Here is a 19,596-nt window from a genome sequence, read left to right as displayed (position 1 = left end):
GAGAGAGAGAGAGAGAGAGAGAGAGAGAGAGAGAGAGAGAGAGAGAGAGAGATGAAATGTTATTTTAAATGTCTTCAAAAGGCCAAAATGACCTATGTGACCAAATGGATACAATCCTTGCGGATCTAATCCAATGTCTGGGTAGAAAAATAAAATGAAGTAAAGTGAAACTAAAACTAAAAAGACTAAAATCGTCAGACTGAAAATCATCATCATCATCATCATCATCCATGCCCAAGGGTGCCCGGCATCGGGCGTTGTCCGAGAAAGTATTGCATCGGTCGCTAAGGAGCTTCGTCAATGCCCGCCTCTGTAAATAGTCGTACTGGCGTCTCCCATGCCGTGCTAGAATAGTCCTGATTCTTTGGTGGAGCCTCCGTCCATGTTGTGGTCGCCCTCGTAGACGTGGGTGTCTAGCTCTTCTGAGCTCAGTGGCTCTGTCTACTATTATACCTCTGGTAGAAGTGGGCTCTTAAATCTGCTTTGAAGCATGCTCATCCGGGCTTCTGAGTCCCTGCTCTAAATAAGTCAGTGATCTCCCTCTCTGAATGTCTCCCACTACCTGGTCTCCTCCAGAGACTTTCCCATTCTAGCAAAAACAACCCAAGGCATCTCTGATCCTGATATCTCATGACTCTAGCCAATGGTCCAAAGCGTTCTCTGAATAGACAGTGAAAGCAGCCTCGTATCTCATAGTATACTAGATAATGAAAAATGTGATGTAACTCTGTCTCTGGCCCTATATGACACAACTGCCATATCCTGGCTTCTGCTGGTACTCTCCTAAATTTGACAGTCTCAATCTCTAGCTGATGCGATGATGTGTGCATCTGGCCAATAGCACATCGTATCCCATAGGATTAATGAATGTCCATATAGGCCGGTCGGATCACATATCCATCCTCTGCTAGTTGGAGGAGATGCTCTCTATAGAAAGCCATCTTCGTGCCCAACTCTTGTACCGGTTGTATCCATGTGCTTCTGGTATCTAGTCGAATCAAATCCTGACTTATAAGTCTAGTGCTCTTTGTCTATGTGAGGGAAAGGGAGGGTGCATCCAAAGAGTATTGGAATGGAGGTAGTCTATCCATGTTGAAGCCATTTGACTGAAACCATGATGTCATCTACCCATACCAACATGTTGTGTCCCCCTGGAGCGCTAGCTGTCGGGATGACTCAAGGGCTAGCCGAGCATATCTGTCTCTGGGAGGTTCCGTAAATTATACATGAAGGAAATTGATCTAGTAAGGGCCTCAACTACGAGAGGGGGGGGGCAGTAGCTCGGCTCGAATTATCTCATGTGGCACTGAGGCCTTAGCCCGAATCAGCCGAGAGATCATAGAGACAAGATGGCCAGTCCATGTGCAGTCCCCAAATCTGTCAGATATCCCCCATATTCATTATGCTCTTCATCCTGCGAACACCCGGCCAATCCCATATCACTGACATCCAATTCTCTCAACATTTCCTCTGATGTACCGTAGAAGGCTGTTTGAGGCTGGCCCGTCCTGGCATTGAAGTCTCCCAAAAGAATGACATATCCATCCCTAGAGAACTCCCATATGTCCTCATCCAATATCATGTAGGGTGACTCCCCCTTGGGCGATGCATAATGAGATGTGTTGCACTACCTGGGGCAAAATAGCATATTGCAATGTAGAGTGGCATCCCTGTCTCCGCTCACTCTGACCCACATATATCTGGCCTGCTCATCCCTCCGAACAATACGAATGAGGGGTTGCAGCTCCGCTCGGAATAGAATTGCCACACCACCTGACCCCCATCCTCTATGCATTGATTTCACTTCTTGCCTACAAGTAGTCTCCGAATGGTATCCCGTCACTCTAGGTAATGTGCCGCGCGCGCGTGAGAGAGAGAGAGAGAGAGAGAGAGAGAGAGAGAGAGAGAGAGAGAGAGAGAGAGAGAGAGAGAGAGAGAGAGAGAGAGAGAGAGAGAGAGAGAGAGAGAGAGAGAGAGAGAAATGAAATGAAATGTTATATTAACGTCTTCAAAAGGCCAGAATGACCTATGAGACCAAACTGATACAAAAGTGGTGAATCTGTTACAATGTCTGGGTACCTTAGTACTAAAGTACTAAGTGTGAAAAGTGAAAAGTGTGAAAGTGTGAAGGTAAATGTGAAAAACTAAATACAAAGTATTGAATAAAATTCTTAGGAGCATTCTGGGTGTCTGGCTAGAATGCTTCAAATCCTTTGTTGTAGTCTCCTCCGGTGAAGTGTGCTTCTGCATCTTGGTCGTGGTCGTCTCGATTTCCTAAGCTCAATCGCTTTGTCAATTAGGGTGCCTTTGGTATGAATGTGGGTACTCCTTTGTGTTGGCTGCTGGCCTCTTGCTTCCCCTTCCACTCCTGCTTCTCTCGATCCGGAGAAATCTATTATTTGCCTCTGAGTTTGTAGTGCTCTTGTCTTCTCATTAGATTATCCCTGTGCCGATGTAATTCCAGTAGGTACAAGCCTAAGCATCTTTGATCTTGGTATTGCATGATTCTATCTAGAGGTCCAAAGCCGTCTTTAAAGAGGCAATGAAAACGCCCACGTATCTCATAGTCTACTGTGCAGTGGCATATATAGTGTAATTCTGTCTGCGGCTCCATTCCGCATAACTTGCAAATTCTGCTCTAAGGTGGGATTCCCCTAAATCTGCCAAATTCAATTTCCAACTGGTGTGAGGATGTACGAATCTGACCAATTGCACATCTCAAACCATGAGACAGGTGGGTATCCATGTAACTCGGGCGAATCACAAATCCATCTTCAGATAGTTGTAGGAAGTTTTTCTTTGTAGTCGGCCATCTTTGTGCCCAATTCTTGTGTAGGTCTACCCATGTCCTCTTAGTATCCAACTGTATAGGATCCTGTCGGATGATTTTATTAATCTCCGTTCGTGTAATTGCCAGTGATGGAGCCTCAAGAGAGTATTGGAAGGGGGGTAATCTTTCCATACTGAACCCGTGTCTCTGAAACCACGAGGACAGTTGCACATACCAGCATGATGTATCCCCTTTCATTGCCAATTGTCGAGAGGATTCGAGTGCCGGTCTAGTATATCGGCCATTATTTGTATCCCATAAACCATGTATAAAGGACACTGATCTGGTAAGAGCTTCAATTTCTATCGGAGGGGCCGCTAGTTCCGCTTGGGTAATCGCGTGTGGTACGGAGGCCTTGGCTCTAATCATTCAGGAAATCATAGATACCAAAGGTCTCTCCATTGACTTCCAATTATCCTGATCTACAGACAGTCCCCAAATCTGGACCCCATAAAGCATAGCCGAAGCCACCACAGTATCAAAGAGCCAAAGTTTTGTTCGTGGTTCCTGAAATTGCACTTGTGAACACATCCTCTCCATCCCTCCCAGGGCCGCAGAGGCTCTGGATAATCTAGCATCTGCTGCTTTCTTAAGAGTAAACTTCAGTCCTGCAAATACCACCCCAAGGTATGTGTATGCATCTGTGTACTCTACTGTATCCTGGCCATATGCAAATGTAGGTGCCGATCTCCTAACCCACTGCGGTGTGGTGTTAAACACCATAACTTTGGTTTTACCCAAGTTTACCGACAGTCCATAGTCCTCCGCGAATTTATGTAATGCATCTAGCTGCGTCTGCATTCCATCTGGTGATTCTGCTATCAATACAATATCATCTGCATACAACAACAAAGGGATCCATGACCTTGCAAGTTGAGCCCCTCTGTCACCCTCTCTATCATTGTAATCTGATACCTCATCTATGTACATACCAAATAAAGTAGGGGACAGTGGGCATCCCTGCTTTACTCCAATGGTGGAATGAACAATGTCGTAATCCCCTTCTGGAGTATGTACATAACCAGTTACTGACCCGTATAAGGCCATGATCCCCCAAATAATCTCTTTGGGGACCCCTAACTCTTGCATTCTGCGCATCAATCTGGCCCTTGGTACTGTATCAAAAGCTTTCCGAAAATCCACAAAGCAACAATACATCCTTCTCCCGTTTGCTCTTCCTTCCTCAATAATGGCTCTGAGCGTGAGAATATGATTTAAAGTGGAATAACCCCTTCTGAATCCAGCTTGTCCTTTTACTCTTATGCCCTCATTCTCTGCCCATCTACTCAATTTTTGTTTAAGAATGGATGCGTACAATCGGGTCAAAGTGTGACCTACCATAATGGTACGGTAGTTCCCGGGTATCATAGGATCCCCTGACTTGAAATAGGTACGATAGTAGATAATTTCCAAGATTCAGGTAATCCTTCACACATGACCCGATTAAACAGACGAGCAAGGACTCCTGAAAGTAGATCCCTGGCATGGATCAGATGTTCTGCTACTAAACCATCATGATCATATGCTCTTCTTGTCTTCATCTTATGAATGGCTTTTCCCACCATTTCCGTAGTAAAGAAAGTACTAGTAGTAGGGCATGGCTCTAGTGGATCTGGTAAATGGAGGCTGTCCAGATACCATATATAATGATGTTACATATTGACCCCAGATCTCAGTAGAAGTAATCGTCGGAGGCGGTGAGTGCTCTTGAAATAAGCGCCATGCCTCATGTGAGTCCTAACTCAAGAAGAGCTGATACAAATCCTTCTCCAATTTGGCTAAAAATGCCCTTTTCTTGCGACGTACTATACGCCGAAGAGCAATCCGAGACTGCTTATATGTGATGATCCCAAGTGTAAGCTCTTTCTGGACCTGGGTTCTCGTCTCTCTGCATTCCTCGTCATACCAACTGTTTTGAGGCATGTTCCCAGCTCCTCTCTTCTGATCAGGTTGAGTATGTGGGTATGCCTCTTGTGCTGCTCCATGTAGTATCTCTGTTAACTGAGAAGTAATCTCCTCTGCTGTATATACTGGCTCGTCTGCCCACATCCTATTATAGATCTGCCCAATTAGAGAGAGAGAGAGAGAGAGAGAGAGAGAGAGAGAGAGAGAGAGAGAGAGAGAGAGAGAGAGAGAGAGAGAGAGAGAGAGAGAGAGAAAGAAAGAAAGAAAGAAAGAAAGAAAGATTTTTAACGTCTATGTCAGGCCGAAATCGGCCTATGAGACAAATCAAATGTACATTGTGTGTATGTCATCCGTCTATCGGAAAGACAAATGAAACAAAATTGATACAAAACTGAGCTGAAAGTAGGTAGTGGAGTATCTGAGGAGGGATGGAGCTCTATCTCTAGGGGTATATGCATGTCTGTATGCTCAAGGTAGTACAATCATGAGAATGCATCAAGCTATCTAGCTCCATCCTGTACTAATGGGGGGGTGTAAGATGTGGTACATGGGTGGGTCTGGTGCCAAGGCTACCCGGATGAAAGCGGTCGGGTCAGCCCTCATCTGAGCCACTCGCTCCTCAGTGGCACGGCGCTCCCGGGCTCGGATCTCCTCGATCTGTCGGTGGTGGGAGCTCGCGCCCCTGTAGCCTGTGACTCGTGGTCGTCGTCTAGCTCGGTTCACCTCCGCCTGTGGGAGTGTCACTCCCCTCTGAGTGTCTGGTGAGGGGGGGCGGAAATCCTCTGAAAGAAGTCTGTGAGCTGCGATTGTCTCCCCTCTGTCTGTGTAGCTGTGTGTGGCTGTAGTAGTGTGTCCCGATGGCTCTGTATCTCTAGTAAGAAACGTCCGAGCTGTCTCTGATCTCGAGATTCCATGATCTCTCGGAGAGTGGGCTGTCCTCTAAATAGGGCCTCATACCTGCCTCTGATCTCAGTGTATGCTCTGCATCTACATACAAAGTGCTCCTCACTCTCCACCTCCTCTGTGCAGGCTCTGCAGATTCGCTCCCCCCTCGGAACACCAGTATGTCTCCCGATCTCAATCTCTAACCTGTGTGAAGCCACTCTCAGCTGACCAATCGCCACCCGTGAGCTATGTGGCATATATGTGTCCATGTAGCGTGGTCTCTGTATGAACCCCCCAGATAATATGGTGAGAAACTGGTCTCTGTAATCTGACATCCTCGTCCCCAAGCTAGGTGCCGCCCAGACTCTCCTAGTGTATAGCTGCCACAGATCCTGTCTCAATACCAAGTTCCTCTCACTGCGAGAGAGGTGAACATATGGTGAGTGGGGGTCGTACTGGAATGGTGGTAGGCTCTCCATGTCAAGACCGTGTCCCTCAAACCATGCTCTGACCTGTGAGTACCATGCTCTCTCATGTCCACTCTCTGATAGCTGTATAGCTGCCTCAAATGCTCTACGGGTAAGTCTGTCAGGAGGTAGCTCTCTCATCCTCTGGATGAAGCAAACTGTCTGGAATAGTGCCTCTACAACCATAGGTGGTGTGGCGAGCTCGGCTCTAATAATGTCGTGTGGCACTGTCTTCTTGCTGCGGAGCAAGCGTGAGATCATATATACCTGTGGTCTCTCAAGTTGTGTCCACTGGTCAGCTGTCAATCCTGGTGCCCATACTGCCGCCGAGTACATCAAGGCCGGGGTGACTAAGGTGTCGAAAAGCCACCCCTTCGTGCGGGGCTCCTGAAAGTGTGCCTGGTGGCACCTCCGCTCTAGCATGGCCAGAGCTGCATATCCTCGGGTGAGCCTGTCAACAGCAGCCTGCCTCATAGTGAAGGGTCCTGGTAGGCTGGTGAATGTGATGCCAAGGTAGACATAGGAGGTGACTACATCAACCTGTCCTCCTGCTGCTGTGAAGGTGGCGGCGCTCCTCACTGCACTGGATGTGTGAAAGATCATAACCTTGGTTTTGCCAAGGTTCACAGTCAACCCCCTGTTTGTGCTGAATTCGTCCAAGGCCTCAAGATGGCGTTGCAAGCCCTCGGGTGACTCTGAAATCAACACAATATCATCAGCATATAACATGATGTGGACCGGAGTACCTGCTAAGTCGCTCCCCTCTCCCCCTGCTCGTAGTATGTAGTCGGAGATCTCGTCGATGTATAGCCCAAAGAGTGTCGGGGAGAGTGGGCATCCTTGCTTAACACCAATGGTGCTAGCAATGGTCTCTGAAAAAACCGCCTGGGCAACGAACCCGACCCGCCACCCTCTCATATAGAGCATATATGGCCCAAATCATCTCTGTTGGTACCCCAATGCTGTGAAGGCGCTGGAAGAGTCTCTCGCGTGGGACTGTGTCAAAGGCCTTGCGGAAGTCCACAAAGCAGCAGTAAAGCCTCTTCTTCCGCGCCTTTGCCCCATCAATGAGGCAGCGCAGAACGAAGATGTGGTCAATGGTGGAGAAAGCTCGTCTGAAACCGGCTTGGCCTGGAGCTCGTAAACCCTCGATCTCTGCGTAGCAGCTGAGCTGTGCCTCAAGTACTGCTCCATATAGCTTGGCCATCGTGTGGCCAATCATGATAGTCCTGTAGTTCCCTGGGTCCAGGGTGTCGCCAGATTTGTGGATAGGCACTATGGTGTGCTGTGTCCACTCCTCTGGGAAGCCCTCCCCTATAGCCCGGTTGAAGACATGTGCAATCAACGGGGCTATAGTGGAGGCCGCATAAATGATGTGCTCACTCTGTAATCCAGTATGGTCAGCTGATCATCTGTGCTGCATGCGGCGTATGGCCCTCTCTACCATCTCTGCCGTAAAGAAGGAGGAGCACGTGGGGCGAGGCTCGTGTGGTTGTGGAATAGGAGGCTGCCCTGGCACTTCATAAAGTCGCTCTGCATAATCATGCCATATCTGTGGATCCTCAATAGCTGTAGTCGGACGTGGCTCGCATAGGGTGCGCCATGCCGTCGCGCTATCCATGCTCATGAATAGGCGGTATAGCTCAAGCTCCTGTGCCTCTTCGAATGCTCGCCGCTTTTGGCGTGTCAGCGTCTTCATATGCCGTCTGGCCTCTCTCTCTGTGATCTCTCCTAAGGCTTGTCGTGCCTGGAGGCGTCGGTATAGCTCTCTGCACTCATCATCATACCAGCGGTTCTGAGGCATAGCCCCGGGGGGGGGAGTGCGTCCTGTGTGAGTGGTGTGTGGAAAAGAGCTAATAGCTGAAGTGTGGAGAACGGAAGAGATATGTGATGTGAGAACTAAGAGTGGTGTGGATGGGTGGAGGAGACATAGGCCATGTTCGACCTTGGCCGAGTAAATAGAGGCTAACTCATGTGTGAAATGGATGGTGGTGTGTGGAGTGCGTGTTGTGGAGCTGTGTGTGATGGTATCTCCGGTGATAGAGAAAGAGAGGTATGTGTGGTCGGCTCCGATGGGTATGGGTGGAATGGTGAAGGATGTGATAAGGTGTGTAGCCTCCCTGGGTCCCAGAATATAGTCGACTGTACTCCCCCCTCCTTCTGCAACTCCATGTGGCATACAAGTCAGGCCCCCTGAGGTGGGCCACTGGACCATCCCGTTATAAATAACGAGACGGTGCTGGGAGCCAAGTCGAAGTAGATGTCGTCCATAAGCTGTGACTGGAGCTCTGTCTGCTGTGTCTCTCCTAGTAGCCTCCTCATCTAGAGTGTGTAGTGTCTCTGGGTCCTCATGGTCATATGTCTCACACTGCTCATTGCGTGTACGAGCATTGAAGTCTCCCATAAGGAAGACTTCACCCAGTGTGGAGTACTCCATAATCTCCTCCGTGAGGCATGCGTACGGTGACTCCTGCTCAATAGGGGCGAATCTGGAGCCTGTGGGAGCAAAATAGCAAAGGGCAATGTAGACGATCCTGTCTCGTGAGAGCTCGAGGCGAATCCACATGTAGCGGGCCTGTGGGTCCCGGGCAACAATCTGTAGTCTGCTGTGAAGCCCCTGTCTAAAGAGTATGGCCACTCCTCCTGAGCCGCGAGTGGTGTGCTGGCGCATACATCCTCGATGTAGAGACTCCCACTGAAATCCATGTATCCGTGGTAACCCTCTCTCCGGCTCTCGTGTGTCTCTGTAAGTAGAATGATGTCTCGACCTCTCATCACCTCCTCAAGTCTCTCTGGGTGTGTCCATAAGTCTCCATTGCAATTCCAAACCGTGACATGAATCTCCTCGTGTCCCACAGGCCGCGAGTCCCTATGCGATGGTCTTGCCATCAATGATAACCCTACCATCCCGATATACTGCCTTCTTCCCTTCTTTGCGGGCTTGGTGGACTCGAGGCATGCACGCGCGACGGTGATCTTGTTGCATCTTTGTGAGGTCATCATCTAGATAAATCGGTGGGCCGTCGATCCCTCTCAGGATGACCCTCTTTCGGAGGAAGGAAGTTCGAGACTCCTCGGAGGCGAATTGGAGGATGAGAGCTCTTTTCTTTGGATCTTTGCCGGCTCTCCAAACTTTGGAGAAAGGGATCTCTTCTTCCTTGTATCCCACTTTCTTGCATAAAGCTTTCCCATCGCTTTCGGGTGTAGACCCTTCTTCTTCTTTGATGCCGGTCACTCGCACATTGAGACGGCGAGCTTGTCGCATCTTCTCCTCTTCGATGGTTGTGTGTACGATGAGTGCTTCATCTTTTTGGGCTTCCTCTCTTGCTACCTTCTTGATGTTCTTTTTGACTACTTCGACCCATCCTTCTTTGGTGGCCTCTAATTTGTCCTCAATGCTTGCGGTGAGGGCTTTGGTGATCTCCTCCTTGAGGGCTTCCTTAGCCTCCCCTTTAATCTCTCCTTCCTCGGGGGTGAGGGATGTGAGGGAAGCATGAAGGAGATCGATTTGTGCCTTCATCTCTTCTTGCTCTTTCCTCCATCTCTCCCTCTCCTTCTCGTTCTCCCGTTCCCTTCTCTCCTTCTCCTCTTTGAGATTTTGGATTTCCGCTCTCATGTCCTCCTTCTCTTCGTTCCATAGCTTGATGAAGTTGGCTTTCTCCTCCTTCCATATTTCTCTCTCCATCCGCCATTCCTTCATGTCCTTCTCCAATTGTGCAAGCCTCTTATTCGTGAGCATGAAGGACGTTGTCTTCTTTGTCGGTGTCGGCGTCTTGATGATGGGGGAAAAGAAGGGAAGAAAGAAAAGAAAGAAAGAAAGATTTTTAACGTCTATGTCAGGCCGAAATCGGCCTATGAGACAAATCAAATGTACATGGTGTGTATGTCATCCGTCTATCGGAAAGACAAATGAAACAAAACTGATACAAAACTGAACTGAATGTAGGTAGTGGGGTATCTGAGGAGGGATGGAGCTCTATCTCTAGGGGTATATGCATGTCTATATGCTCAAGGTAGTACAATCATGAGAATGCATCAAGCTATCTAGCTCCATCCTGTACTAATGTGGGGATGTAAGATGTGGTACATGGGCGGGTCTGGTGCCAAGGCTGCCCGGATGAAAGCTGTCGGGTCGGCCCTCATCTGGGCCACTCGCTCCTCAGTGGCACGGCGCTCCCGGGCTCGGATCTCCTCGATCTGTCGGTGGTGGGGAGCGCGCGCCCCTGTAGCCTGTGACTCGTGGTCGTCGTCTAGCTCGGCTCACCTCCGCCTGTGGGAGTGTCACTCCCCTCTGAGTGTCTGGTGGGGGAGGGCGGTAATCCTCTGAAAGAAGTCTGTAAGCTGCGACTGTCTCCCCTCTGTCTATGTAGCTGTGTGTGGCTGTAGTAGTGTGTCCGATGGCTTTGTATCTCTAGTAAGAACCGTCCGAGCTGTCTCTGATCCCGAGAGTCCATGATCTCTCGGAGAGTGGGCTGTCCTCTGAATAGGGCCTCATACCTGCCTCTGATCTCAGTGTATGCTCTGCATCTACATACAAAGTGCTCCTCACTCTCCACCTCCTCTGTGCAGGCTCTGCAGACGCGCTCCTCCCTGGGGACACCAGTATGTCTCCCGATCTCAATCTCTAACCTGTGTGAAGCCACTCTCAGCTGACCAATCGCCACCCGTGAGCTATGTGGCATATATGTGTCCATGTAGCGTGGTCTCTGTATGAACCCCCCAGACAATATGGTGAGAAACTGGTCTCCGTAATCTGACATCCTCTTCCCCAAGCCAGGTGACTCCCAGACTCTCCTAGTGTATAGCTGCCACAGATCCTGTCTCAGTACCAAGTTCCTCTCACTGCGAGAGAGGTGAACATATGGTGAGTGGGGGTCGTACTGGAAAGGTGGTAGGCTCTCCATGTCAAGACCGTGTCCCTCAAACCATGCTCTGACCTGTGAGTACCATGCTCTCTCATGCCCACTCTCTGATAGCTGTATAGCTGCCTCAAATGCTCTACGAGTAAGTCTGTCAGGAGGTAGCTCTCTCATCCTCTGGATGAAGCAGACTGTCTGGAATAGTGCCTCTACCACCATGGGTGGTGTGGCGAGCTCGGCTCTAATAATGTCATGTGGCACTGTCTTCTTGCTGCGGAGCAAGCGTGAGATCATACATATCTGTGGCCTCTCAAGCTGTGTCCACTGGTCAGCTGTCAATCCTGGTGCCCATACTGCCGTCGAGTACATCAAGGCCGGGGTGACTAAGGTGTCGAAAAGCCACCCCTTCGTGCGGGGTTCCTGAAAGTGTGCCTGGTGGCATCTTCGCTCTAGCATGGCCAGAGCTGCATATCCTCGGGTGAGCCTATCAGCAGCAGCCTGCCTCATAGTGAAGGGTCCTGGTAGGCTGGTGAATGTGATGCCAAGGTAGACATAGGAGGTGACTACATCAACCTGTCCTCTGCTGCTGTGAAGGTGGCAGCGCTCCTCATGCACTGGATGTGTGAAAGATCATAACCTTGGTTTTGCCAAGGTTCACAGTCAAACCTGTGTGTGCTGAATTCGTCCAAGGCCTCAAGATGGCGTTGCAAGCCCTCGGGGGGACTCTGAAATCAACACAATATCATCAGCATATAACATGATGTGGACCGGAGTACCTGCCAAGTCGCTCCCCTCTCCCCCTGCTCGCAGTATGTAGTCGGAGATCTCGTCGATGTAGAGCCCAAAGAGTGTCGGGGAGAGTGGGCATCCTTGCTTAACACCAATGGTGCTAGCAATGGTCTCTGAAAAACCGCCTGGGCAACGAACTCGACCCGTCACCTTCTCGTAGAGAGCATATATGGCCCAAATCATCTCTGTTGGTACCCCAATGCTGTGAAGGCGCTGGAAGAGTCTCTCGCGTGGGACTGTGTCAAAGGCCTTGCGGAAATCCACAAAGCAGCAGTAAAGCCTCTTCTTCCGCGCCTTTGCCCCATCAATGAGGCAGCTCAGAACGAAGATGTGATCAGTGGTGGAGAAAGCTCGTCTGAAACCTGCCTGGCCTGGAGCTCGTAAACCCTCGATCTCTGCGTAGTAGCTGAGCTGTGCCTCAAGTACTGCTCCATATAGCTTGGCCATCGTGTGGCCAATCATGATAGTCCTGTAGTTCCCTGGATCCAGGGTGTCGCCAGATTTGTGGATAGGCACTATGGTGTGCTGTGTCCACTCCTCTGGGAAGCCCTCCCCTATAGCCCGATTGAAGACATGTGCAATCAACGGGGCTATAGTGGAGGCCGCATAAATGATGTGCTCACTCTGTAATCCAGTATGGTCAGCTGATCGTCTGTGCTGCATGCGGCGTATGGCCCTCTCTACCATCTGTGCTGTAAAGGAGGAGGAGCACGTGGGGCGTGGCTCGTGTGGCTGTGGGATAGGAGGCTGTCCTGGCACCTCGTAAAGTCGCTCTGCATAATCATGCCATATCTGTGGATCCTCAATAGCTGTAGTCGGACGTGGCTCGTGCAGGGTGCGCCATGCCGTCGCGCTATCCATGCTCATGAATAGGCAGTATAGCTCAAGCTCCTGTGCCTCTTCGAATGCTCGCCGCTTTTGGCGTGTCAGCGTCTTCATATGCCGTCTGGCCTCTCTCTCTGTGATCTCTCCTAAGGCTCGCTGTGCGCGGAGGCGTCGGTATAGCTCTCTGCACTCATCATCATACCAGCGGTTCTGAGGCATAGTCCCGGGGGGGGGAGTGCGTCCTATGTGAGTGGTGTGTGGAAAGGAGCTAATAGCTGAAGTGTGGAGAACGGAAGAGATATGTGATGTGAGAACTGAGAGTGGTGTGGATGGGTGGAGGAGGCATAGGCCATGCTCGACCTCGGCCGAGTAAAGAGAGGCTAGCTCATGTGTGAAATGGATGGTGGTGTGTGGAGTGTGTGCTGTGGAGCTGTGTGGGATGGTATCTCCGGTGATGGAGAAAGAGAGGTATGTGTGGTCGGCTCCGATGGGTATGGGTGGAATGGTGAAGGATGTGATAAGGTGTGTAGCCTCCCTGGGTCCCAGAATATAGTCGACTGTACTCCCCCCTCCCTCTGCAACTCCATGTGGCATACAAGTCAGGCCCCCTGAGGTGGGCCACTGGACCATCCCGTTATAAATAACGAGACGGTGCTGGGAGCCAAGTCGAAGTAGATGTCGTCCGTAGGCTGTGACTGGAGCTCTGTCTGCTGTATCTCTCATAGTAGCCTCCTCATCTAGAGTGTGTAGTGCCTCTGGGTCCTCGTGGTCATATGCCTCACACTGCTCACTGCGCGTACGAGCATTGAAGTCTCCCATAAGGAAGACTTCACCCAGTGTGGAGTACTCCATAATCTCCTCCGTGAGGCATGCGTACGGTGACTCCTGCTCAATAGGGGCGAATCTGGAGCCTGTGGGAGCAAAGTAGCAAAGGGCAATGTAGACGATCCTGTCTCGTGAGAGCTCGAGGCGAATCCACATGTAGCGGGCCTGTGGGTCCCGGGCAACAATCTGTAGTCTGCTGTGAAGCCCCTGTCTAAAGAGTATGGCCACTCCTCCTGAGCCACGAGTGGTGTGCTGGCGCATACATCCCCGATGTAGAGACTCCCACTGGAATCCATGTATCCGTGGTAGCCCTCTCTCTGGGCTCTCGTGTGTCTCTGTAAGTAGAATGATGTCTCGACCTCTCATCACCTCCTCAAGTCTCTCTGGGTGTGTCCATAGGTCTCCATTGCAATTCCAAACCGTGACATGAATCTCCTCGTGTGTCCCACAGGCCGCGAGTCCCTATGCGATGGTCTTGCCATCAATGATAACCCTACCATCTCGATATACTGCCTTCTTCCCTTCTTTGCGGGCTTGGTGGACTCTAGGCATGCACGTGCGACGGTGATCTTGTTGCATCTTTGTGAGGTCATCATCAAGATAAATCGGGGGGCCTTCTAGCCCTCTCAAGATGACCCTCTTTCGGAGGAAAGAAGTTCGAGACTCCTCGGAGGCGAATTGGAGGATGAGAGCTCTCTTCTTTGGATCTTTGCCGGCTCTCCAAACTTTGGAGAAAGGGATTTCTTCTTCCTTGTATCCCACTTTCTTGCATAAAGCTTTCCCATCGCTCTCGGGTGTAGACCCTTCTTCTTCTTTGATGCCGGTCACTCGCACATTGAGACGGCGAGCTTGTCGCATCTTCTCCTCCTCGATGGTTGTGTGTACGATGAGTACCTCATCTTTTTGGGCTTCCTCTCTTGCAACCTTCTTGATGTTCTTTTTGACCACTTCGACCCATCCTTCTTTGGTGGCCTCTAATTTGTCCTCAATGCTTGCGGTGAGGGCTTTGGTGATCTCCTCCTTGAGGGCTTCCTTAGCCTCCTCTTTAATCTCTCCTTCTTCGAGGGTGAGGGATGTGATGGAAGCATGAAGGAGATCGATTTGTGCCTTCATCTCTTCTTGCTCTTTCCTCCATCTCTCCCTCTCCTTCCCGTTCTCCCGTTCCCTTCTCTCCTTCTCCTCTTTGAGATTTTGGATTTCCGCTCTCATGTCCTCTTTCTCTTCGTTCCATAGCGTGATGAGGGTGGCTTTCTCCTCCTCCCATATCTCTCTCTCCATCCGCCATTCTTTCATGTCCTTCTCCAATTGTGCAAGCCTCTTGTTCGTGAGCATGAAGGTTGTCTTCATTGTCGATGCCGGCGTCTTGATGATGGGGGAAGACATGGCTGTCTTCGTAACTACCCTCTCTTCATATTGTGAAGAAGAGGGGAGAAGGGGAAGAGAGGGAGTACTTGTGTGTATGCGTGTATGTGTGTAGTGTGTGTGTGGGTATGTATCCGTGTGTGAGAGATTGGGGGCAGCGGGCCTGGTGCACTTGGTAATGCTGCAACAGTGAGGCAGCAGCAAGTGCTACAGCCTTGGCAGCGTGCAGTCGCAACAGGTCAGCCACAACGGGTTCAGCAGCAGCAGCAGTGGCGCGCGCAGGGGGTGAAACAGCAGCAGCGGTGGCGCGCACAAGGGGCAGCAGCGGTGGCGCGCACAAGGGGCAGCAGCAGTGGCGCGCACAGGGGCAGCAGCAGTGGCGCGCGCAGAGAGAGAGAGAGAGAGAGAGAGAGAGAGAGAGAGAGAGAGAGAGAGAGAGAGAGAGAGAGAGAGGAGTTCCCAACCAACCCTGTCAAGGGCCACCCTTGAAGCTACTGAACGACGACTTGGCACTAGTTAAACAGAGAGAAACAGAGAGAGAGAGAGAGAGAGAGAGAGAGAGAGAGAGAGAGAGAGAGAGAGAGAGAGAGAGAGAGAGAGAGAGAGAGAGAGAGAGAGAAAATGAAATGAAATGAAATTTTATATTAACGTCTTCAAAAGGCCAGAATGACCTGTGAGACCAAACTGATACAAAAGTGGTGAATCTGTTACAATGTCTGGGTACCTTAGTACTAAAGTACTAAGTGTGAAAAGTGTGAAAGTGTGAAAATAAATGTGAAAAACTAAATACACAGTAATAAATAAACCTCTTAGGAGCATTCTGGGTGTCTGGATAGAATGCTTCTAATCCTTTGTTGTAGTCTCCTCCGGTGAAGTGTGCTTCTGCATCTTGGTCGTGGTGGTCTCGATTTCCTAAGCTCAATCGCCTTGTCAATGAGGGTACCTTTGGTATGAATGTGGGTACTCCTTTGTGCTGGCTGCTGGCCTCTTGCTTCTCCTTCCACTCTTGCTTCTCTCGATCCGGAGAAATCTGTGATCTGCCTCTGAGGCTGTAGTGCTCTTTGTCTTCTCATTAGATTATCCCTGTGCCGATGTAGTTCCAGTAGGTACAAGCCTAAGCATCTTTGATCTTGGTATTGCATGACTCTATCAAGAGGTCCAAAGCCTTCTTTAAATAGGCAATAGAAGCGCCCACGTATCTCATAGTATACGGTGCAGTGGCATATGTAGTGTAATTCTTTCTCCGGCTCCATTCCGCATAACTTGCAAATTCTGCTCTCAGGTGGGATTCCCCTAAATCTGCCAAATTCAATTTCCAACTGGTGTGAGGATGTACGAATCTGACCAATAGCACATCTCAAACCATGAGACAGGTGGGTATCCATGTAGCTCGGGCGAATCACAAATCCATCTTCAGATAGCTGTAGGAAGTTTTCTTTGTAGTCGGCCATCTTCGTGCCCAATTCTTGTGTGGGGTCTACCCATGTCCTCTTAGTATCCAACTGTATAAGATCCTGACGAATGATTTTATTAATCTCCGTTCGTGTAATTGCCAGTGATGGAGCCTCAAGAGAGTATTGGAAGGGGGGTAATCTTTCCATACTTAACCCGTGTCTCTGAAACCACGAGGACAATTGCGCATACCAGCATGATGTATCCCCTTTCATTGCTAATTGTCGAGAGGATTCGAGGGCCAGTCTAGTATATCGGCAATTATTTGTATCCCACAAACCATGTATGAAGGACACTGATCTGGTAAGAGCTCCAATTTCTATCGGAGGGGCAGCTAGTTCGGCTTGGGTAATCGCGTGTGGTACGGAGGCCTTGGCTCTAATCATCATAGATACCAAAGGTCTCTCCATTGACTTCCAATTATCCTGATCCACAGATGGTCCCCAAATCTGGACCCCATAAAGCATAGCCGAAGCCACCACAGTATCAAAGAGCCAAAGTTTTGTTCGTGGTTTCTGAAACTCCACTTGTGAACACATCTTCTCCAACCCTCCCAAGGCCGTAGAGGCTCTGGACAATCTAGCATCCGCTGCTTTCGTAAGAGTAAACTTCGGTCCTGCAAATACCACACCAAGGTATGTGTATGCATCTGTGTACTCTACTGTATCCTGGCCATATGCAAATGTAGGTGCCGATCTCCTAACCCACTGCGGTGTGGTGTTAAACACCATAACTTTGGTTTTACCCAAGTTTATCGACAGTCCACTGTCCTCCGCGAATTTATGTAATGCAACTAGCTTCCTCTGCATTCCATCTGGTGATTCTGCTATCAATACAATATCATCTGTATACAACAACAAAGGGATCCATGACCGTGCAAGTTGAACACGTTTGTCACCCTCTCTATCAATGTAATCTGATACCTCATCTATGTACATACCCAATAAAGTAGGGGACAATGGGCATCCCTGCTTTACTCTAATGGTGGAATGAACAATGTCGGAATCCCCTTCTGGAGTAAGTACATAACCAGTTACTGACCCGTATAAGGCCATGATCCCCCAAATAATCTCTTTGGGGACCCCTAACTCTTGCATCTTGCGCATCAATCTGGCCCTTGGTACTGTATCAAAAGCTTTCTGAAAATCCACAAAGCAACAATACATCCTTCTCCCGTTTGCTCTTCCTTCCTCAATAATGGCTCTGAGCGTAAGAATATGATCAAAAGTGGAATAACCCCTTCTGAATCCAGCTTGTCCTGTTGCCCTTATGCCCTCATTCTCTACCCATCTACTCAATTTTTGTTCAAGAATGGATGCGTACAGTCGGGTCCCGGGTATCATAGGATCCCCTGACTTGAAAATAGGTACGATAGTAGATAATTTCCAAGATTCAGGTAATCCTTCACACATGACCCGATTAAACAGACGAGCAAGGACTTCTGAAAGTAGATCCCTGGCATGGATCAGATGTTCTACAATTAAACCATCATGATCATATGCTCTTCTTGTTTTCATCTTATCAATGGCTTTTTTCACAATTTCCGTAGTAAAGAAGTACTAGAAGCAGGGCATGGCTCTAGCGGATCTCGTAGTGGAGGCTGTCCAAATACCATATATAATGATGTTACATATTGACCTCAGATCTCAGGAGAAGTAATAGTCGGAGGCGGTGAGTGCTCGTGAAATAAGCGCCAGGCCTCATGTGAGTCCTGACTCAAGAAGAGCTGATATAAATCCTTCTCCAGATTGGCTAAAAATGCCCTTTTCTTGCGATGTACTATACGCCGAAGAGCAATCTGAGACTGCTTATATGTGATGATCCCAAGTGTAAGCTCTTTCTGGACCTGGGTTCTTGTCTCTCTGCATTCCTTGTCATACCAATTGTTTTGAGGCATGTTCCCAGATCCTCTCTTCTGATCAGGTTGAGTATGTGGGTATGCCTCTTGTGCTGCTCCATGTAGTATCTCTGTTAACTGAGAAGTAATCTCCTCTACTGTATATAGTGGCTCGGCTGCCCACATCCTATTTTAGATCTTTTCCACATAGACTGAATGAGTCTCTGGCGTGAAAGTATATCTTGTGTGTGTCTTCTTCCTTTGTACTTGAGAGGCATTGTATTGGAAGGAGATTGATAAGTTCAAGAGAGCATGATCCACTGCAATCCCCACCGGTCTGAGTCCCACCTTAAAGTCCTCGATACTAGAAATAAAGCTTGGTGAAGTCATGACATAATCCACTGTACTGGCCCCATGCCTGTGCGGGAAGCATGTGAATCCCCCAGATAACGGGAAATTCTCTAGACCATTAAGTATGGCCAAACCATGTATAGTTTCCATCTCCATGAGATGTCTCCCATATTCAGTGTGTTCTTTATCCTGTGAGTTTCTAGTAAGCCCCCTCTGTGATAAATCCACTTCTCTGAGCATTTCCTCAGAAGTATCATAGAATACTGCTTGAGAGTTGGCCGTTCTGGCAGTAAAGTCTCCTAAGAGAACGATGTCTCCATCTCTAGAGAACTCCCATATGTCATTATTCAATATGGAGAAAGGGGACTGTCCTTTAGGTGAGGAGTAGACTGAGGTACTTGGAGGGAAGTAGCATATAGCGATATATGGAAATCTACCTGTCTCGGCTCTCATTCTCACCCACATATACCTTGCTTGCTCATCTTTCCTGATAATCTGTAGTAGTGGCTTCAGCTCCTCTTTAAATAAGACTGCTACTCCTCCTGAACCCGGCTACCCCGTAGAGATCTCTTGTCTGGTCGACCAGCTGTTTCCCATAAATAACCCTTCACATGTGGCATACGCTGTCCTGGTATCTTGTGTGTCTCTGAGTAGAAATCTATGTCTCTGTCCCTAAGGCTGTCTTCAAAGGCACCTACATCTAGCCTATATGATCCATTACAATTCCACACCGCTATCCGGAGCGTCGCCCCATAGGTCTCGCACCGTCATGCTGAGTGCTTTTCCAGAACCACTACTTTCCCTCCTCTATAAAAGGCGATTTTCCCCTTTTCTCTTGCTGCCCTGATCTTTGGCATCAACTCTTGCATGTGTGCCACTTGTGCCAATGTAAGGTCATCTCCCAGGAAAATACCGGTTTTTTTAAGAGTTGGCCTCTTCTTTAGAAATTCTTTCCTTATTTCTATATTCGGGAAGCGAAGAATAAGTGCCCTATCCTTTACGTTTCCCTTCTCATCGATTCCTTTCTTGCCCACTCTCCATGCACTTGTGTGAGTAGGCTCTGTGATGCCCATGCGTCTACCTCTCCCGAGCTCAGTGGCTCCGTCCCTGTTCATCAGGCTACTGAGTCCCTGCTCTAAAGAAGTCAGTGATCTCCCTCTATGAATGTCTCCCAGTGCCCGGTCTCCTCAAGAGATTCTCCCTGTGTCT

General features: G+C 49.2%; 2 protein-coding genes across 3 annotated transcripts in view; one reads left to right on the top strand and one right to left on the bottom strand.

Annotated features, from left to right (window-relative positions):
• Positions 1-19,596, top strand: part of LOC147442811 (beta-galactosidase 8-like) — a 152,995-nt gene that overhangs the window by 126,332 nt on the left and 7,067 nt on the right. The window lies entirely within an intron of this gene.
• Positions 7,496-8,808, bottom strand: LOC147442812 (uncharacterized). The gene has a single exon (XM_086528843.1). The coding sequence runs from the start codon at positions 8,756-8,758 to the stop codon at positions 7,496-7,498; it is 1,263 nt and encodes a 420-aa protein (XP_086384969.1). The 5' UTR covers positions 8,759-8,808.

This window comes from Adiantum capillus-veneris, chromosome 14 (genome assembly GCF_014529385.1).
Source record: "Adiantum capillus-veneris isolate H3 chromosome 14, ASM1452938v2, whole genome shotgun sequence".
In the NCBI taxonomy this organism is placed as follows: Eukaryota; Viridiplantae; Streptophyta; class Polypodiopsida; order Polypodiales; family Pteridaceae; genus Adiantum; species Adiantum capillus-veneris.
This window is presented reverse-complemented; position numbering and strand designations above follow the sequence as displayed.